General features: G+C 36.2%; 1 protein-coding gene across 1 annotated transcript in view; it reads right to left on the bottom strand.

The window, feature by feature from the left end:
- Positions 1-18,729, bottom strand: part of ESR1 (estrogen receptor 1) — a 176,348-nt gene that overhangs the window by 61,925 nt on the left and 95,694 nt on the right. The window contains 1 exon segment of the mRNA NM_001076701.1: positions 9,510-9,700. Within this exon segment, the coding sequence (NP_001070169.1) occupies positions 9,510-9,700 (191 nt within the window).

Below are 18,729 nucleotides of genomic sequence, written 5' to 3'. Positions count from 1 at the left end.
CCTTTAATTATTATTTTATGTTTAATCCTCATGTCACATATTTCTAAAACTATTCTTTACCTATCTGAATAAGGCAGCTACCAGCTTAGCCATTACCTCTGGAAGCACCAGATCCTTCTATGATCTGACAGTGAAATTACCAAAATTTTCATCATAGCAGCTAAGATGAAAGGAAGGAAAGGAAAGCTAGATTGTAGACTTTATCCACACCTTAAGGTGCCAAACAAGACTGGAGATTAAAAACAAAACTTTGGAAAAATTACATTAAAAATTAAAAAAAAAAAAAGAACAATTGGACATTACATAGGCTAACCCAGTAAAAACAAATGTTGAATGTAAAATAAAAGTAACACAAATTTTACTTTAAAGTACCCCAGTAAAACTGCACTTACTGGTTTTAAAATCACACTTTTTCCTAACAGCTTCACAGAAGAACAGAAGGCTATGTCTAAATCCTTTATAAGAACAGATACTCAAATTCACAGCTTTATTACTCTCAGAAAAGGTCTTTGGATTTGGAATTTAGGTTCTCTTAGCAACTGCTCAGCACTGCTGAGAAGATTAATCTTCTTTCTGGTCTTAAAAAACCAAAACATTAATAACAGTAGTAACATTACAGTAAGGAAAAGGGTCTAGAAGGCTGTAAAACATAGTTCATGCATCCAGTGAGGAAGATCTCTTTTTCTGCATACCTCAAAAGGAAATATTATGAAATATCCTGAGTTAGCAGGGACCTGCAAGGATCATCAAATCCAGCTCCCGGCCCTGCACAGGACTGTGACAGTCACATTCTCTGAACAGAGAGGCACATTTCTCTCTCTCAGGGTTTTCTCCTGAAGAAGCACAGAGAGAAGAAGAGAAAACAATTCTTATCTATGCCTGCATTTGTGCCTGCGTGGAATGTGGTATGGAAATTGTTTACCCAAGGTAATTGCTTGATTGGATTCTGGTGATGGTTGCTTGGATTCATCTGGTGATGATTGTTTGGATCCACCAATTGGATCCAACAGCTGTGTCAAGACACTCAGGAGAGAGTCACGAGTCTTTTTGGTTAATCTGTTAGTGATATAGTTAGTTAGTGATAGTTCTTCTTAGGGTAATATAGTGTAATATAGTTATAGTATAATATAGTATAATAAAGTAATTAATTAGCCTTCTGAAATCATTGGAGTTCAGAGCTCATTCTTCCAAGACATTGGGGGTCCTTTTATGATAAAGGACAGTCCCAACAATTGCACCATGTGCCTGAGAGCATTGACACACATCAATCACAGAACCATGAGATGAATGAGGAAGAAAGGTTAAAATTTATACACTCCATGTTATGTCCTTCAGCCATGTATGGAGCTCACAGACAGTGTTTGCCTTCTAGTGGAATCTTCTTGTCTTCACTTAGGTATAAACTGTAACTGCTCACATGAGCAGGTAATTCCAGCCAAATGGCTGATACTGAGCTCTTCTTAAAACTTTCCATAGACTAACAGGAAAAATTAAGAGATAAGGAGAATGGGCACTGCATAGGGGTACCAAGCCTGCTGCTATCTCACTAATATAATAATGCATGAACTTATACATTGAGAATAATATATTTTAAAAAGCCACTATTTACCTTTATAAATCTATAAATATAAAGTGATATTTTCTGCTCAAGCAAATAATTTTGAAGTTTTTATTATTGGCCTTATCTTAAAATTTAATTTGGTGTTTCATCTACTATTTCAGGATTGTGATACCATGTGCAAAGTTTACTTTTACCCTGATCCAATTTTTCTAATTTTAGACAAGGTAATAAAACAGAAAGTATATTTTTTTCCTTATGACAAATAAAAATAGACAAAAATACTGATCCAATCTAACAAAATCTGGCAAGGAGTATGACATCAAGTTTCTGTTTCCCTAGCTGATAAGTCACAATTGTTTTAAGTTCTTGGCACATGATTAAAACAACAGCTGTGTTAAAGGGAAAAACTCCCACAATGTATTACTTACAACCATCTCAATATGATCTCTCCAGAGACAAAAAGCATTTTCAGAGAGAGTTATAGGCATGTCATGGCCATCTTATTCCCATAGACTTTGAATGAATCTCTTGTATTTTTAGCTTCCCATTTTATTTGAGCCAAAATGGGAAGGGAAAGAAGTCTACTAAAGAAAACTCCCACAACAATTATAAAGAGCCTAAGAAGCTAAAAATATTGCAAATTACTCTTGTGCAATCAAAATACCACCAAATGTTATTGACAAAAGAAAAAATTAATGTAACTCTCCATTTTTATTCCAGGTATAACATCAGGTTTGGATCTTCAGTACTTGAATGGTTCCCGCTATCATACATTTTTCAACTACTTGTATGGTGTTTTTTTAACTGAGTTTTCTACATTGAAGTCTGTAAAACTGAAACCTTAATACAGGCAACAGCTGGCTTGCTAAATTATTATGCTACTTTTTGACACCATTATTTTGACCAAAAAAAAGAATGTTTTACACCTGTGTACCACTTTCTCCTGCAAATCCTGGTTATATACTTCTTTAATCAACTAATGTGTATCGGTGATCTTTGGTTTGCTCCGTCCTATACTAACATCATCTATGCTCTATAGTACGAAGAGCCACCCCTTTTGTAATCAGAAGGGTCAACCAAAGTATCTTAGTCTCTTGTCCTGCATATCTCTAGCCACATTTTAGAGTGGGAGTAAAGCAAGTGAGACAGTTTAGCACTTTCCTCCACGACAAAACTTGCATGCTCTCTTGTAATTTTTAAATGTAAAGTGCTTTTATTTCTCATGTGAATATTTTGAATTGCTGAAAGGCTCAGTTTTGAGCTAGGAGTAATGTGAGTTTTCAGATGAAATATTCACTAAACACTTGCAACATGTAATAATGTTTAATGTTTTGTTGTTGTTGCTTGATATTGCACAACAGTCATATTCCAGAGGAAGTAAAACAACATTAAAGGTGATAATATGGGGTATATTAAGAACAGCTTCTAAAAGCCAGGAATTCTATCTAGGAAGTAGGAAGAGCTTTGGATTTGGCACAAGAAAGTTCTCTACTCTCTGGTAATGTGTGTTGCTCAACTTCAGAAATGTTTTCAGTATTGCCTAGATCGACATATCATATGTCAGCTAGGAATATACAGTTCAGATGATTTCAGAAAATCTGTCTCAGAGAAGAACTGTCAGAGTTCAATGTTACAACGGAAGCTGATACTGAATATGGCTCCATAGTGTCTGTCCAGAATCCGGTTATATGCAGTGTTTTCCTCACAAATCAGTAGTGATCTGGAGTATTTCTTTTATTAATTGTTATTCATTTGTAGATGACATTTATATGTGTTAGAAGAACAGAGGAAAGGCCAGACTACTTTGCTAGCCAGACTGAAATAAATGCCAGGAGAGTACAGAATAAGAATTCCAAATTACCTTGGCAAACTGGAGGTAGCACATGGGAAAACAACAGCACAGAAGCACAAAACACAAAGGATTGGTATAAATCTCTGCATTAAAATAGGAGTAAACATATGCACAAAACAGGGAGTAAAATAAATGGTTTCTTCTGCAGAAAGCATGCCTGATCTTATTCTGCATCACACATTGATTATGAGTGAAGAGTATTATGTTTTTGTAAAGAAGGCAAACTTTACAGTGTGGTGGATATAGACAAATACCATGTGATGGATGGACTTGTAAGGTAATTGTATTGCTCTGTTCAGTACTTCTGAAACACCATATTGAAGGAAATCATGCTTCAACAGAAAAAGAAAACAGTAGAAAGTGGAGAACCTCCAAAGCAGAGCAACTAGAAGATTAGATGTTAAGAAAACAAGATTTATGAGAAAATTTTGAATAAACTTTGTTTCTTCAGGCTAGGTACAGCAAGATTTTTTTTCAACTGTAATAGCAAACTTCCACAATTTAAAGGTTGCTGCAGAAAAAGAACACATTTTTTTGTGGCGTGATTCTCAGGAAAATAAGTGATGATCTTAACCTGCAGGCAGAAGTTTCAGATTTCCCAGTAGCCTTCAACGATAAGGAGAATAAAACATTGGATCAAGATACAGGTTTTAAGAAGCAGATCAATAAATACATATAAGTAATTGGTAGAAGTTGATCCTGTCACAGGACAGAAAGATGAACTAGAGCTCACAGTCCACTGCAGCCCTATGATTTACTTAGGCCTTGAAAAATAAGGTAGTATCCTAGATACAAACATCTTAAGCCACTATCACATCCATGTTGAATGCAGCACTTAAAATTTGCTAGAAAAGTACCACATTCAAAATTGTCTTGCTAGGAAAAAAGAGGTACTGACTCTTGCCCTTCAATAGCACTCAAATTTCTGAAACAAGATCACCATAAATTGCATAGCTGAAATTAAAAATGCATGTTAGCGAATGTAATCAGAGCCAAAAATTGCAATCAGAGCACGTGTTTACCTCAGGGAACACTGGAGAAAAACTACTAAATGCACAAAAATAAATCAAAAGAAGTTTCAGAAGAACCTGGCTGGCCACCAGCAGTTAGAGCACTCTCAATGACAGCTAAACCCAGGCAAACTTTCCAAATCCACCTTTTCCAGACTTCAAACGTCCAACAGCCATCTCCAACTGGAACCAGATGCCCATCTGCAGCTCCCTAGTGATTGACTGTGATTAACTCTGCTAGTCTCACTGAAGTTCCTGCTCTGTATTTTGGCTCACAGCTCATAGTACCAGTGTACAAGCAGTCTTATTAGGGAGTTTCTGCCTTCTTGGCTGCAGGATCTGAGCTGTTATAAAACAGATTACAAAAATACCATCAAAACAGAAGACAAGAATGGAAAATTAAAGGGAAGATCTCAGAAACCTCCCAGATTGACACTATTGCAATTGCTTCACTTCACCATTACCTAAACACTCACTTACTAGCATGTTTTACCAGTAAAATTCTCTCAAATATGAAAATATGTATACATTACCACCCCTCCCAACATTACATACTTTCAACAAAGTACAACTTTATCGCTGCCAAATAAAAACAATTGATAACACTGAAAGTCTACTGCCAAAACTCTCTCTCTGCCAAACTTGATGGTCAGAAGGTATAACTGCTAATTAAAATCCAGGTTCAAGGCACACAAGCAAAATACTTCCCAGCTTCAAGAATTCCTGCACTTCAGAGACCATTATATCTCTGATCAAGACATTAAAGGCAGGCCTCTGGAATTCCTCAGCTAATCATCCATTCTCAGAAGCCAACGTGTTCTGGTAATGCCTCCCATAATGGAGTAATTTTTAACTGCTATATGTGAAATATCCCAGCTGTAAACAAAAGCAGAGAAGATGCACCTGAAAAACATAAACATAAGAAGGGCACATGAAGGGGAAAAATAATTGGTGATTTCTAAAATGCTTGAGCAATTCTGGGATCAGGATACCCTCTAATGTAAGGATTTACTTATGGTTTGTTCTGAATCCCTTGTGCTCCCTCTGGGGGCTTGCAGACACCCATATGTAGGCATTTGCTGGATGCTTGTCAGAGGTGGTATGAGTAATTCCTTCCTGTCTCATAGGGCTTGGTGGCCATCCAAAAAACAAGGGAATTAAAAGGGAGAAAGAATGTGTGAGTCACAAGGGGATTTTTAATTTGTAAATGGCATTTGTAAGGCTCATGTTGAAATACATCATCCAATTCTGACATCTAAATTTTAGAAAGGCTGTTATGGGTGTGGGGGAATAAGTAAAGGTGCAAAGATAATGGACAAAAGATAGAAAGATATACAGCAGGAGGCTGAAACATTTTAGTTCACTTAAGATATCAAGGTGATTTGATGACTTGATGACCTAAGTTTTAAGAACTTTCCACAGAAGAAAGATAGTAGTAATTACTAAGACTGGTTCATGAAAGTGATGTAAAAGCCAAAGACACATAACTTCATGTAATATGCATTAATTTGGTAAATTTTTAGCATATGGGAAGACAAATCATTAGAATAAGCAATCATTATGGCTCAAAAAAAATGCTTGAGCCCATGGGCATCTTGAGTCTGGGCATCTTCTAAAATATCTACCTCCATCAAGTTACTGGGCTTTGGAGATGGATAGCATATAAAGTTCATATTGAGAGAAGAGACTAATTTATCTAATGGCCCTTCTTGGCCCTAAAATTCATAAATATTTTAGAACAGAAGTACAGTGTGCTGTGGTATGGCTCCTTGTTATGCTTCTGAAATCAAGTCCCTCAACCAAATACAATTCTGAAGGCTACATATGCTGGGGGAAGAGTAAAGCACTCTTCTATCACCAAGTAAAATGGTATTCTTGGTATCCTGTGACTTTTCTCTTCCATGGAAGCTTGTACATTAATAACACTCTGCACTGAGGTTTCTCAAAACAAGGTCCCAAATCACTTCTGGGACATAAACTAACAAAACAGACTGACACAGGCAGTTTCAGGACACAGTTCAGGTTTCCCACAAACCATCTGTTTAAACAAAACTGAAAACTTGAATGTATTGAGACAATTTCTAATTCAGGTTACCTCTTAGCTTTAACTACTTGACAACAAAGAAAAACACTTTAGCATATAAAACTCAGAAAATATTACTAGGATAATTCCAGATCCCCTGGATAAAAGTAAAGCTATCTATTGTCACTCAGGTAAGTTTCAATGCAGATGTGAGTTTTCATAACATTTCAGTATATACTTACACAGGTAAATATCGATATCTCAGATATCACTGAGAATAACAGAGGTAATTCATTACCACATACAGCTTCTTCATGTCTGTCCTCACTTTTTCCTGTACGTCTATTAAGAACAATGTAGAATGTTTGTATGCAGTCTAACAGGAACATCAAGATTCATTACAGCAATTCTCCTATGAAAAGTCTGATGAGAAGTACAGAAATTATTATCTCTGCATCTATATATCTATTGAGAAATACAGGCTAGCAAAGAACAAAGTAGCACAGTTATCTTTGCTGAAACAACAAAAAACTTTGCTTAAAGCATTTTGGTTTATTTTTGTTCATACAAAAAAGTTCTGTGAACCTTGACAGTGTTTTATCATATGATTCACAGGAATTTTTTCCCATTTATTTTAGGAATGCAAATCATAAATATGAAGTATATATAATAAATCAAAATGAAGTATAAATAATATGCATATACATAAATAAATGCAGTATATATAATAAATCAAAAATATATACAACACTATTTAGTCCACACATTCTTCTATAAATATACCTGCATGTAAGTAGCATTCATTCCTTGCTATCTGATCACAGTATATTTAAAATTATTATAATCTGCAAGGTAAATGCATCTATTCTCAATCTAAAAATTACTTCAATTTTCATAAATTGCACACATGTCCAATGAGAATATGTAACTGGAAAAAGAGATCTCTTCCAAATCCAGTAGGAAATTCAAAAAGTACTGTAGTTCATCAAGACTAGGTAGCTATGACTTTAAAAGTTCAGAAGACTTTTCTTACCCTCTGATCAAATGATCACAATTCTCTCATATGTACTGATATTCTTGAATTACTTTCTTTATATTTGTGGATGTCATTTTTTTACCATAATCACAAAAGAGGTGGATCAACTGGAGAAAGTACAGAGGAGCTTAACAAATGGGTTCAGCAGTCTAGAAAGCATGTTCTACTGAAAAAATTAGTTTGTTTAGTCTAAAAAAGAGAAGAGTGAGAAAATATATGATAACAGTCTTCAACTATGTAAAAGGTTGTTGTAATAAGCGTTCTTTGTGCCCACAGGGGACAAGGCAAGAAGCAAGGAGCTTAAATTAGAGCAAACATGACTTTTAGATCATGAAAGTCATTTTATGGGATCTTGGAAAAGGTTTATCTACTTCAAAATTACATTAAATAGATATACGTAACAAGAAGCAAATTTGCTAACTAGTCTTTAGTGTATCACAAATAGAAAACAGATCCAGTGTAGTGGACCACAACATTTGTCCATGTGAATACCAGGGCAAAACCAACAAGTGCTGACAGCAGAAGCTCAATGAAATGGATTCATTTCTGCTCCCACAATGGCCAAACACTAAAGACCTTTGCTGCACAATTACTTCAAAACTCTTACTTTTGCTTAAGGTTATTTCAAATTCCACATTGTTGTGATTTAGTTCAATTCAAATACCAGGACATAATTTCAAAAGTCTAAGAATAATTCTGACTTGGTCAGAGGAACTGAGAAGGAAAAATAATAAATACACAATAAGGGAGTTGTTCTTCTGACATCACAAGTTAAAGTAAATTACTCTGATGTGAAGAAAAAAAAGCATTTCACCCTTTCTCCCTTCAGTGGTGTTTATTACTGACCTCTGGCTCTAACCACTCACTCTTTTAAAAATCATTTCAATGTGTCTGGACAAATAAAAATATGAGTAACTATTAACTAATCATTGTCATTCAAATAATTCCATCAATGTCTACCCCTCCATCATTCTCCCACTTTTTTTCTTCAAGGGGGGAAAGATTCTGAGCTGAATGCTGAAAGTCCTATTTAACTCACTCATTGCAAGTCATGCAACAAAACAGGCAATAATCACACCTTGTGATATGATGTAAAACTGTTCCACCCTATGTTTACTTCAGTAAAACAGGCAACTGAAATTTTTGTGCCTATGTATCACCTGGAGATTTAAAAAGCCATGGAAACCTAAAAGCACAGCATTTTACCAGTTTTCTGTTTAAAAAGAAGAAATCTGTTTTATTTTCTTCTCTAAAACTTAGATACTGAACAGTACCTGTATTTTCAGTAGAATTGCAATTACTTCTTACTCATTTTAAGAGATGTTGAACAAAGCAAAATAATAAAGCATCTGTTCCACAAAATGACAGACATTTAAGGAAAGAACTATCTCTGTCACAGTAATTAACTGTGTTTTTGTTAGATGCCCTTTACTCCACTAGTCTTTTTGACCACAACAAGACTGTGAACTAAAACATTACGTGTACAGTTCAAAGCCCTGCTTTGTTGACAGACACAAATAATATTTCATCAAGGAAACATTCCTTTTCAATACTGGGTCTCAGAAGACATCTAGCATCTTTAAGGAATTGAGATTTGAACTGAACCATCTGGCTAATGGTGCACTAAATTGATAAATCAGTCAACAGGAATTGATCATCTGACATTTAATTCTCAAAAATGCCTTGGATAAGAGGAGAGATATGCATAGGCTGAAAGAATGATCATCTTGATCCAATATGGATTTTTAAATTAAATTTCTCACTACCACTATGGTCAGATATACCTAAAGTAAGGATGATATAGAAAAGCTTTGCTTTTCCTCATAATGTTGGACTAAATAACAACATATTTTATACCTGCTAGAAGCATTCACTAAGCACAGAGCTAAAACTATGTGGAAGAGCACAACAACTACTAATGAAAATCTAATCAATGTCATTGTCCCGGACTCAGGCTGGAATCTCAAGTACCTTCAGTTTCCTCAAGAGTAAAGAGTAAAGGTTACTCAACTTGAACAGTTTATTACCTTGAATACTCCTTTTGAAAAAGGCTTTGCAGCCCTCGCAAGACCAGACGCCGTAGTGGTAGCCTGAAGCGTAGTCGTTGCAGACGGCGCAGTACCGGGTTTCCTTGGTGGACTCCATGGACAGGCTCCCCTTCTCGTTGGCACTGGACATCCTCTCCCGGATGCTGTGGCGCCTGTTATCGGAGTTTGGCCTGTCGATAGGAGAAAAAAAAAAGAAATAAAAAAGAAGCATAGTTCTTTCAGGGAGGTCAAGCTTCATCCACTGCTTCAGGTTATAAAAAAGGAGTCCTAATTGTTTGAAAACAACCAGAATACAAAAATTCAAAAAAAAATTATCTACTGCCCTTTCTCCTAGCTGGAATGTTGCAGAATTAGTAAGATACAGGGCAATTTCTTATAAAGCCACCTGAATTTATTGAGTATTTTACCTTGAAAAAATAAAAAAGCTATTTGATAAATTAACCAAGTTTTCAACAATAGAAAGAAATACCAAAAAAACAGCACTATTTTGTGTACCTGCTCCCATCCAAAGGTTTCAGCATAACTGTAATATTAGCAGCAAGGTTGAGAATCTAAGTCAAAAATCACTTATGATTGCACCTGAATTAGTTTAATTATTAACTTAAATTATTATATTATATACACCTAAATTATTAACCAAACAGTTTTCAAGTGTTATTGCCGAATTAGAGATGCAAGCTTTCCTTCACTTGTCAAGATCTAATACTGCATAAAAAAGTGCTTTTTCTCATTACAATACCACTGCCATAAAAATTAAAAAGCTGTTTAAACATGACCAAAAAAAAAAAAATTGCATTAAAAACTGTTGCTGAAGAACTTTTGTTCCAGTGACACAGACATTACCAGACATGTTCTAGACATGCAAGTGACCAGCAAGTGCAGGATGCTGTGCAGGTGAAAACCAAACAGTTATATCTGTAAATGCCAATGAATTCACATCCACTGAACCTGGTAAGAAGTTATTATGGGTAGCTGCTGTGGGTGTGGTACATAAAGCTGAGAGGATGTGAAATTGCCAAGGGAGCCGCAAGTGAGCTCTGGGCCTGCCCCTGGAAGGCAAACGGTTCTTTGCAAAACATGCTTTTCAGTAAGAGTCTGCGCTAAAAATTGCGCAGGAGACAAACATCATTGGGTGTGACAGCACCAGACAAGCTACAGCATGAAGAATCCTACTGTTTATAGTAATTATCCACTTACATGCATGCTTTAATTGCTGATTAGTAAACAGGTGGCTTTTATCTCCCCAGAGTCTCAACATTTTCTCAAATAAACATATCCTGGTTTTGAGCCTAGGAGACTCTTTTAGATTTCTCCCTACATACCTAATTTGCTTTATTCCCTCCTTGAGCACAGCACAACTTGCTATGCTTTGATGAACCAAGACATCTGGCATCAACCACACCTTCCTGCTCCAAACCTGTACTCCCCATCAGCTTTCTGATTTCTTCAGGCATGCTCTAGTACTTCATCTAGCCTAAGTTCCCTGACATCTCGTGCTACAGTACTTTTCAACTGCTTTCTACCAGCCAAAGGCACCTGGACATTCTCACATGTGCTCTCAGCCACCCCTCAAGACTTTTTGTATAACATTTCTGTCCCCAAATATGATATTAACTCAAAGCTTTTCAATGAAAATATACCTGTTATTAGAGGAACATGAGACTTTACCAAGTTAGCAGAAACTGCTGCTGGCATCATTCAGGAAAACTGCATTTTTTTAAGCCCAGTGTTCTTTGCCAAGACTTATACATCAGCTAATTTTGAACATTTACATAAATAACCTTTTCCTTTTGCTTAGAACTTGTGCAGAATTGAAGAATTGTAAAGGGTGAAGGGTTGACATGACACATCTCTGGTTTTTTAGTGAGACAGGAAAATTGGAGAATGTCACAATTGACAATATGATTCTATGAAACTAGGCAGGGGGAAAAGTCTTGAATATTTTAGATTTCAAATGTACCAAAATTAATACAGTATCATTAATCAATCATTATCAGTACAGCACCTATATTATGCATATAACTACCTTTTATCTTTTTCATCCCAATAAACCTAGCTAATATTTTTTATTCTTCTCAAGGTCATAAACCTTCCTTTGAATTTGCTTTATCCCGGTGCCCCATAATTGACTTCCTTTTTTTTCTCTACTAACTACTGATCAAAGCTGTTGTTTCTTATCTTCTCCACCCCATTCTCATCTGTCTGCAGCTTTATCACCTCTGTCAGTATAAGTTTAAATAAACAATGTTGTGGCTTCTTTAAAATACGTACTCTTAGGTGTACATAAGTGCAAGAATCATTTAAGTATTTGAAGTAATCCAGCAAGCAATATAATAACTGTTAAGGTAATTTTAACAGCCACAGAATAATACATTAGGTGTACATGACTTGATAGATGTTCATAATTTTTGATCAATTTTTTTAAAAAACTGATACAAATATGCATGTTGTAGAAGATAAGGTTCCCAGAATTATTTTCATGTCAGTAAGAAGCACAAAAAAATCAAAACTTTAAATTTACTTTAAAAAACAGCACTTTAAAAAACAGTATGAGAAAAAAATAGAATTTTCAAAAATATTACATATTTTTGCAGGTGTGTAGCAGTTTTCCAACATTACACACTTACTAAATAAATCCTAGCTTCCCAGCTGGATACTAAATAAAACCGTTTCATAGGTAAAACCAAAATGAAGAAATACCAAAAAGTATCAGACATCACCAATCTGCCAGACCAGGTAAATTAAATTTTCATATTTTCAGAATATTCATCCTTTTTCAGATCAAGCCTAGGTTCACAAACACACTTTTATTGAAGTTATACTTAAGAAAGATAAAAAATTACTCAAAAATTATCTGAAACAAACAAACAAAAAAAGGCTTTTTCTAATGTATAAGGAATTAAAAATTTCATTAAATCTGCTCAGTCCAATGAACATAAGCTGCATGAAAACACTGAGAAGGAAGATGCAGAAAAGACAGGTATCTTTTGATGCTTGTGTGGAGTGTGTTCCGCAGGTCTTGTCCATCCTCAGTCACAGGAGGCCCCTGTTCCAGAGGGAGGCTGCAGGCAGGAGCGGTGAGAGAGCTGCTTCCCCGCAGGACTCCCAGGGATCACAGGGAAGCAGTGCTGCTGCTCACACCTGCCTGCAGTGCCCATGCCTGCCAAACCTGACCCGGGCCTCCATCGCCTCCCTGCACACAAACTTGCAACATGGAGAGAGCACTATGAATCTGTTAACACAGGCTTTCACAAAGCAAAAGGAATCTAAAGATGACCTTGCTGCTTCCCTCCCTCAGAATCAGTTCCACTTCAGCAGCACTTGAGCAAGGTTTTTCAAACTGGCCCTGCAGAGTCATCACATTCAAGCTTTGGTGAACCACACTGGGAAGCACACTAAAATACCCCTAGCCCCATATTCCCCAAAAAATAACATTTTTTTTCTATTTATACAGTGGAAATAGAAGCTGGTAATAAATTAAGTCAAGTAATTATTAGAGGAGGTGAAGAGGAAAAACTTTTTATGAAAAGAGGATGCCAATAAAAGAGATTGCTAAATCAAAATAACATATCAGATTTCATCCAGAAATCAGCTGCTAGTTAGTGTAGATCACAGACCACAGATGCTGTGTCCTGACAAAAAAACACATAACTGCCCACTCTTCATCAAGTTTTCAGTTAGGTTTCAAGGGCTGGTCTTCTGCAGAACATAGTACCACAACTTAACCCAGCTTAATGATTTTGGAAAGACCATCAATCCCAAAATAAAAGAGCAGAACCTTTTCTGCAATTCCCTTTGTAACCTATGCAAACAATTACAAAAAAAAAAAAAATATAAGACCGAAAGATCTTGCCAACTATGTTTACCAAAAAAACCCACAAATCACAAAGAAAGAAATTCCCAGATAAAACCCTCTCTCCAAGGCCTACACAAAACCAGAACAGAGTAGAAATCAAAAAAAAAAAAAAAAAAAAAAAAAAAACCAGAATTTACTGCACATTTCCAAATTTAATAATACAGCAGACATAAAATGGAAAGTGTTTGGAACCTACAGAGAAGAACAAACTTGTCTTCCACACTCCCTTTCATGTTTCACACTTCGATGAGTGTGCAAGGAAATAAGACACCTCTGCTTTATACATTCAGTCATCATCTGCAGCTCTGAATCAGAAAGAGATTATTAACTTTTACCTTTAAAGAGATTATTAACTGTTTTAACTTTACATTGACTGCAAAGTGGAAAGGAAGTGTGCATGAGACAATTACAGTTTTATAATGTAAACGGGTTTTTTACATCAAGAGAATCCGACTGGCAAGCAGACTGAATTTAGGATAGTCCAAAGTACACAATCCACACAACATTGAGGTTAAGCCAAATTTATTCAGAACCCAAGCTTTACCTGAAATAAAGAGGTTTTATAGTAGGAGGGCTTAAGGGGGAAATTATATAAATAGTTTAAAAAGACATCTTAAGAAATTCTAATTTTCTTGATTTATTTTCAAACACAAAACTTACCAGAATGGATGAAATTTCCCAGGGTAAGGTGACTGAAACTTAAGGGTTTTTTTAATTTCAAAAGCAGTCAAGGTCTGCTAGTCAAGGTCTAGTACAAATGCTTGTTCACACATTGGACTTACAATGACACCAAGTCTGCTATTCCATATGAAATTAATCTGGTTTTGTGATTTGAACTTCTGTATGGGGCTAAATACTTATGAAATACTATTTTAACAGATTTAATGCTTGAAAACACTTACAAGACATCTCAAGGAGAAGTACTGCAATAGGATTGAGCAAGTATATAAATAAATAGAAAATTGCCAAATACATTAAGGACCTCAAAACTGTACTCTCAAAAAGTAACCCAAATGAATCTGAAAAAAAAAAAATCATATGCTATCCAAATGAAAGTATTTGCTTACAAAAATATCTAAAAATGTCTAGGTCTGTAATTAAGCTAAGTACGACCTCACGACAGAGAGAGAATGCCTTTCATGAAGTTGTATCTCAAATGGACAGAATCACAGGATATTTTAGGCCAGATGGAACTTTGGGACATGACCACATGCCAAGCCAGACTTGGCACAAGAGAGGCTATAGCCATGAAGGTGAGCTCCAGCAATGGGAGCAGAAATTGGCATCACTCATTGGCTGATACTCCCCTAGTGACAACGATCAGCAAGGGCTAACCCTGAGACCTCATTGTCAATGATTCCTGATCCATGGCTCTGAGCACATGCAACACACACTACTAAATTCTCTTCCTCCCAAAACAGGATGGTTTTGTTTATGACACCATAGGAGAACTCTTGCATAGCTCCTGATCCATGCCCTGGGAGAGGGCCACTTAACCTGGCCAGACCCTGCCTGGGAGTGTGAAGCTATTCAGCAGTGAGAGACATCATGCTGATCTTTACACCATGCCCTGGCCTTGTTAAGGTAACTAAAATATATGCAGGGCTTTCTTGCCCCACTATCATCATTTTATTCCCTGATTATCAGCTTGACCTTAAAATTCACCAACAGCTTCTGTATGGGAAAAATGTAGCTGTGACAGTTTGGTACTCTTGGGTGAAAATATGCTGTAGGATGAGGAAGAGCTGTCTTTAATTCATGCCTCTAAATGGAACACATGGCTAGCTCCTTCTCCTCCCTTTCCCATAGTCCTGACAACTACCTGTGCCTTCATAAGTCTTTTTGTCAAGGGAAATGCAAACTTTAAACCAGGAAGACCACCGGAGGAGAACTGCACAGCAGCTCCTTTGACACCTAGACAAGACAGAAGCAGACCACCCTGACAGAGAAATGCTCCTCTGGTAACTTACTCTCATTAATTTCATGGCTTTTTCTCATATCTTGTCTTCGCCTTTGGGGTAAGTGCATGGACACCTCAACAGGACGACTTGCATAGAAAGCCCCAAGTAGTAGTGAATGGATGAGGCGAAGAAATACTGACATAAAAGACTGAGGAGAGATAATATGAAGAACGACTTTAAGAATAACAGAAGATATATATAAAGGCCAAATAAGAGAAATGACAAGGAAACCAATTGAAAACTGACTGGCCTCATTGCAGGGAAAAGAGAAAGATATAACTGAAAAAAGATAAATGTAAGAAAAATAAATATAAATAAAACTATATGAAAGTTGAATAATAAAATAATCTAAATGCTGACAGTATTTTACAGTGTATCAGGAAATGTATTTAGTAGTCAGAAGACATTGAAATGCTTTCTTTAGAACTAAAATAAAATTTAATTTTATTTGACAGCTTATATTTAAAAATTTATGTAAAATATCTTGGTATTGACCAAGAAACAGTAGTGTTGAGGACAAGCTCTGGCAACATGAAAACAAAAACTTATAGTCTTAGGTCATCAAAATTTCTTATTTGACATGAAATTAAACATTTCCTTTGGCATTAGGTTTATCATCTTCTTTCATTCTTAACTCTGGTTAATTTTAAAATAAGTATTGAAATGCTACATTTGGATATACCAAAACTAAATCACTCCATGTGTGCATCAAAATGTCCTCTAGAACTATCTAGTAAATTCAGTATAAATGTGCACATTCCTACAATCCCTTAAAGCTTCATTTTTGACAAATTTAATTTCATTCTCAGATCTGTCACCAATATTTGCAGACTACATTAAAGTCTAGAGAGACGTGCTTATGCACTGTCAATGAGTGGTCCACAACATCTCCAGCCACATTTCCAGGAGGTTCTACCAATGGGAGGGTTAAGGAGCCCAGACTACTTGTTCATGTGTCAAATACTTGAATTCAGATGTTTTCAATACTTCCCTCTCCCATACTTCCAGTCCTTGGATTAATTTTCCACAGCTTATACATGTCAGCTAATAATTTTGCAGCAGATTCCCTTGACAACATAGAAGTTTGCCCAGCTTTCTGAAAAATGTGGAAGTTTCTCTTGGGAATAACAGGGGAGTAAGGGATGGGTTCTAAACAGGAAAGATCTCTGTATATTTGTCAGCCTATGGGTCCAAAATTTAAATCCATACCAAAAAAAACTTTCAAATAAATACTGAGGAATTTATTCTCTTTCATTCTGATTCTCAGTGCTATCGGAATCTAAACTACAGTTCACTTACAGGGTCATTTTCATTATTCTTAAGTAAAGAATGGTAGTGTAGTTGTACTTTATGGAATAGCCAAAAAATTAACTAGTTTTGAAGCAATAGAAAATTTATGGGGTTTTTTTTTTCTTATGCAGAGAAGTTTAACAATTTCTTTCTGTACATAAGGTGAATGCAGAAACTCCCACACATATTCTTTATATGAGTATACCTTAGAAAAAGATCAAGATTTTAAACACAGCATGGTTGAACTGCATCTTACAAATGCTACTCAGATCTTCATTTATCTGTCCTGTGTAAATGTATGTTATCTTTAATTACGTGACCGTATTTTTCAAAGGGCAACAGCTCATCAGTGCACCAAATAAAAAAGAATTTATTAAATGAGCAACTACTCTGTCTGTGAGGGGTTTTTTCCATGACTGCTCAGTGTCTGGTGCCTTACTATCAGCACGTTGTCCGAATTCAGAATTAATTTCCTCCCAGTATTTCCATGCCTCTATAGCAATTTAGCAGCTGGCAGGTCCTAATGAATGTATTTTTCCAATACTCTTCTGAGTCAAAAGGATAAAAATGAGACTGAGAGAGATTAAGGTCAAAAGTATACACTGAGTTATAGGCAACCTGAGTTTTTAAGTACTCACCATTAAATAGGTTTTGAATGCTCAGAGTGCTACTTTTCTTGTCTGCAATTGCAAGAGCAAATGTTCAACACTTACATGAATCAGACTGTAGGACTTCCATTTTGCACAAAGAAAATTACAATACAATACCAGAATGCTTGTGAAGACTTTGATTTAAATGATTTCTGAACTTAACAGAAGCATTTGTGGCAGAATTAGACAGAAATTTAGTTCTTCAAGCCAGAAGATCAGCTGCTTCCACATAATAATTTTTGCCTCTTTCTTTTTTTAGTTACCAGCCTTTGGGAAAAATGAGTAGAGAATTTACAATGACATATTCCACTATAAAAGAATGACACATTCCATAGATGATCCTTTTCATACATTGGAACAGCAGCCCACTTATAATTACCTTATAAACATGGAAAAAATTATAATAATAATCACAAAGGGACCAAATAAGATTAACACTGGTCACCTTATCTTGGGCTTAATAAAATTACAAGTTTGCAAATAATAGCTTTTTGGCATGAAGCTTCTCACCTAAAGAGGACATCCAGAAAAACAAAAATGTTATCTTTCTGCCTCACAGAGTCTCAGGCAGCAGAGCAGGGCCATGTTGGAGGATCCCTCACTTGTGTTAATGCAGCCAGGGATGACAGATCACTCATTCAGCAGCAGAGGAAGGGTATCAGTGACACCCACTAATTGCTGTATGTAGTGACACTACAAGTCCTTTCTTCTACTCTGTTTTCGGAGAAGTAAAAGCTCTTAGACAGAGGCTGCTGCCACTGCTGCCAGTGGGCACCTCTGCTCTGTCCTCCCACTGCTCTCACTTGGCCCATCCAGCACCACTGGTCCCATTCTTACACCCACCTTCACCTTTGGGCTTTCCCTTCCAGCGCCGTCTCCCTGTCTAGAAAGGACAGACTTCCTTCTTCTGGTGCCTGGCCTGACTCTGCCTGGCTACTTCCCTCATGCTCAGATTCCCTGCAGGCACTTCATCCAAAGCTCTCTTCTCTCTCTCTCACTATTCATTTTCCTCATGCTTTGAGCAGGATGGCTCCACTCTTCTGCCTCCCTCTGCACCCCAGCAGCCCAGTCTACCATGATTATTTAGCATCTGTAATATTTATATATAATCCTTTTTTTTTCCTGCGACCTGACCCAGCAGTTGCACAAGCACATACTGAGATTTGTATTGCCATCTCATGACAACATATAACTCATTAATCGTAAAAGGACATCACTATATATTTTTACCAAGGCTGAATTTAAAATTTTTGCACTCCTGTGGTGAGCAGCTCTTTATAAGTGCTATCAACTATCAACAAGACAAACTATGAAGTTTTTCAAGTCAGTACAGCTAGAATTAAAAAATACATATTAAATAAAAATCACAAATATCTCTTTGTAATACCTGTAAAGCTATTAAATGTCATTTATGTATAGAGCTTCGCTTTAGGTGATTTGTA

The sequence above is a fragment of the Taeniopygia guttata genome, chromosome 3, assembly GCF_048771995.1.
Source record: "Taeniopygia guttata chromosome 3, bTaeGut7.mat, whole genome shotgun sequence".
Taxonomy (NCBI): Eukaryota; Metazoa; Chordata; class Aves; order Passeriformes; family Estrildidae; genus Taeniopygia; species Taeniopygia guttata.
Note: the sequence above shows the minus strand (reverse complement) of the source record. Positions and strands in the feature narration are given on the sequence as shown.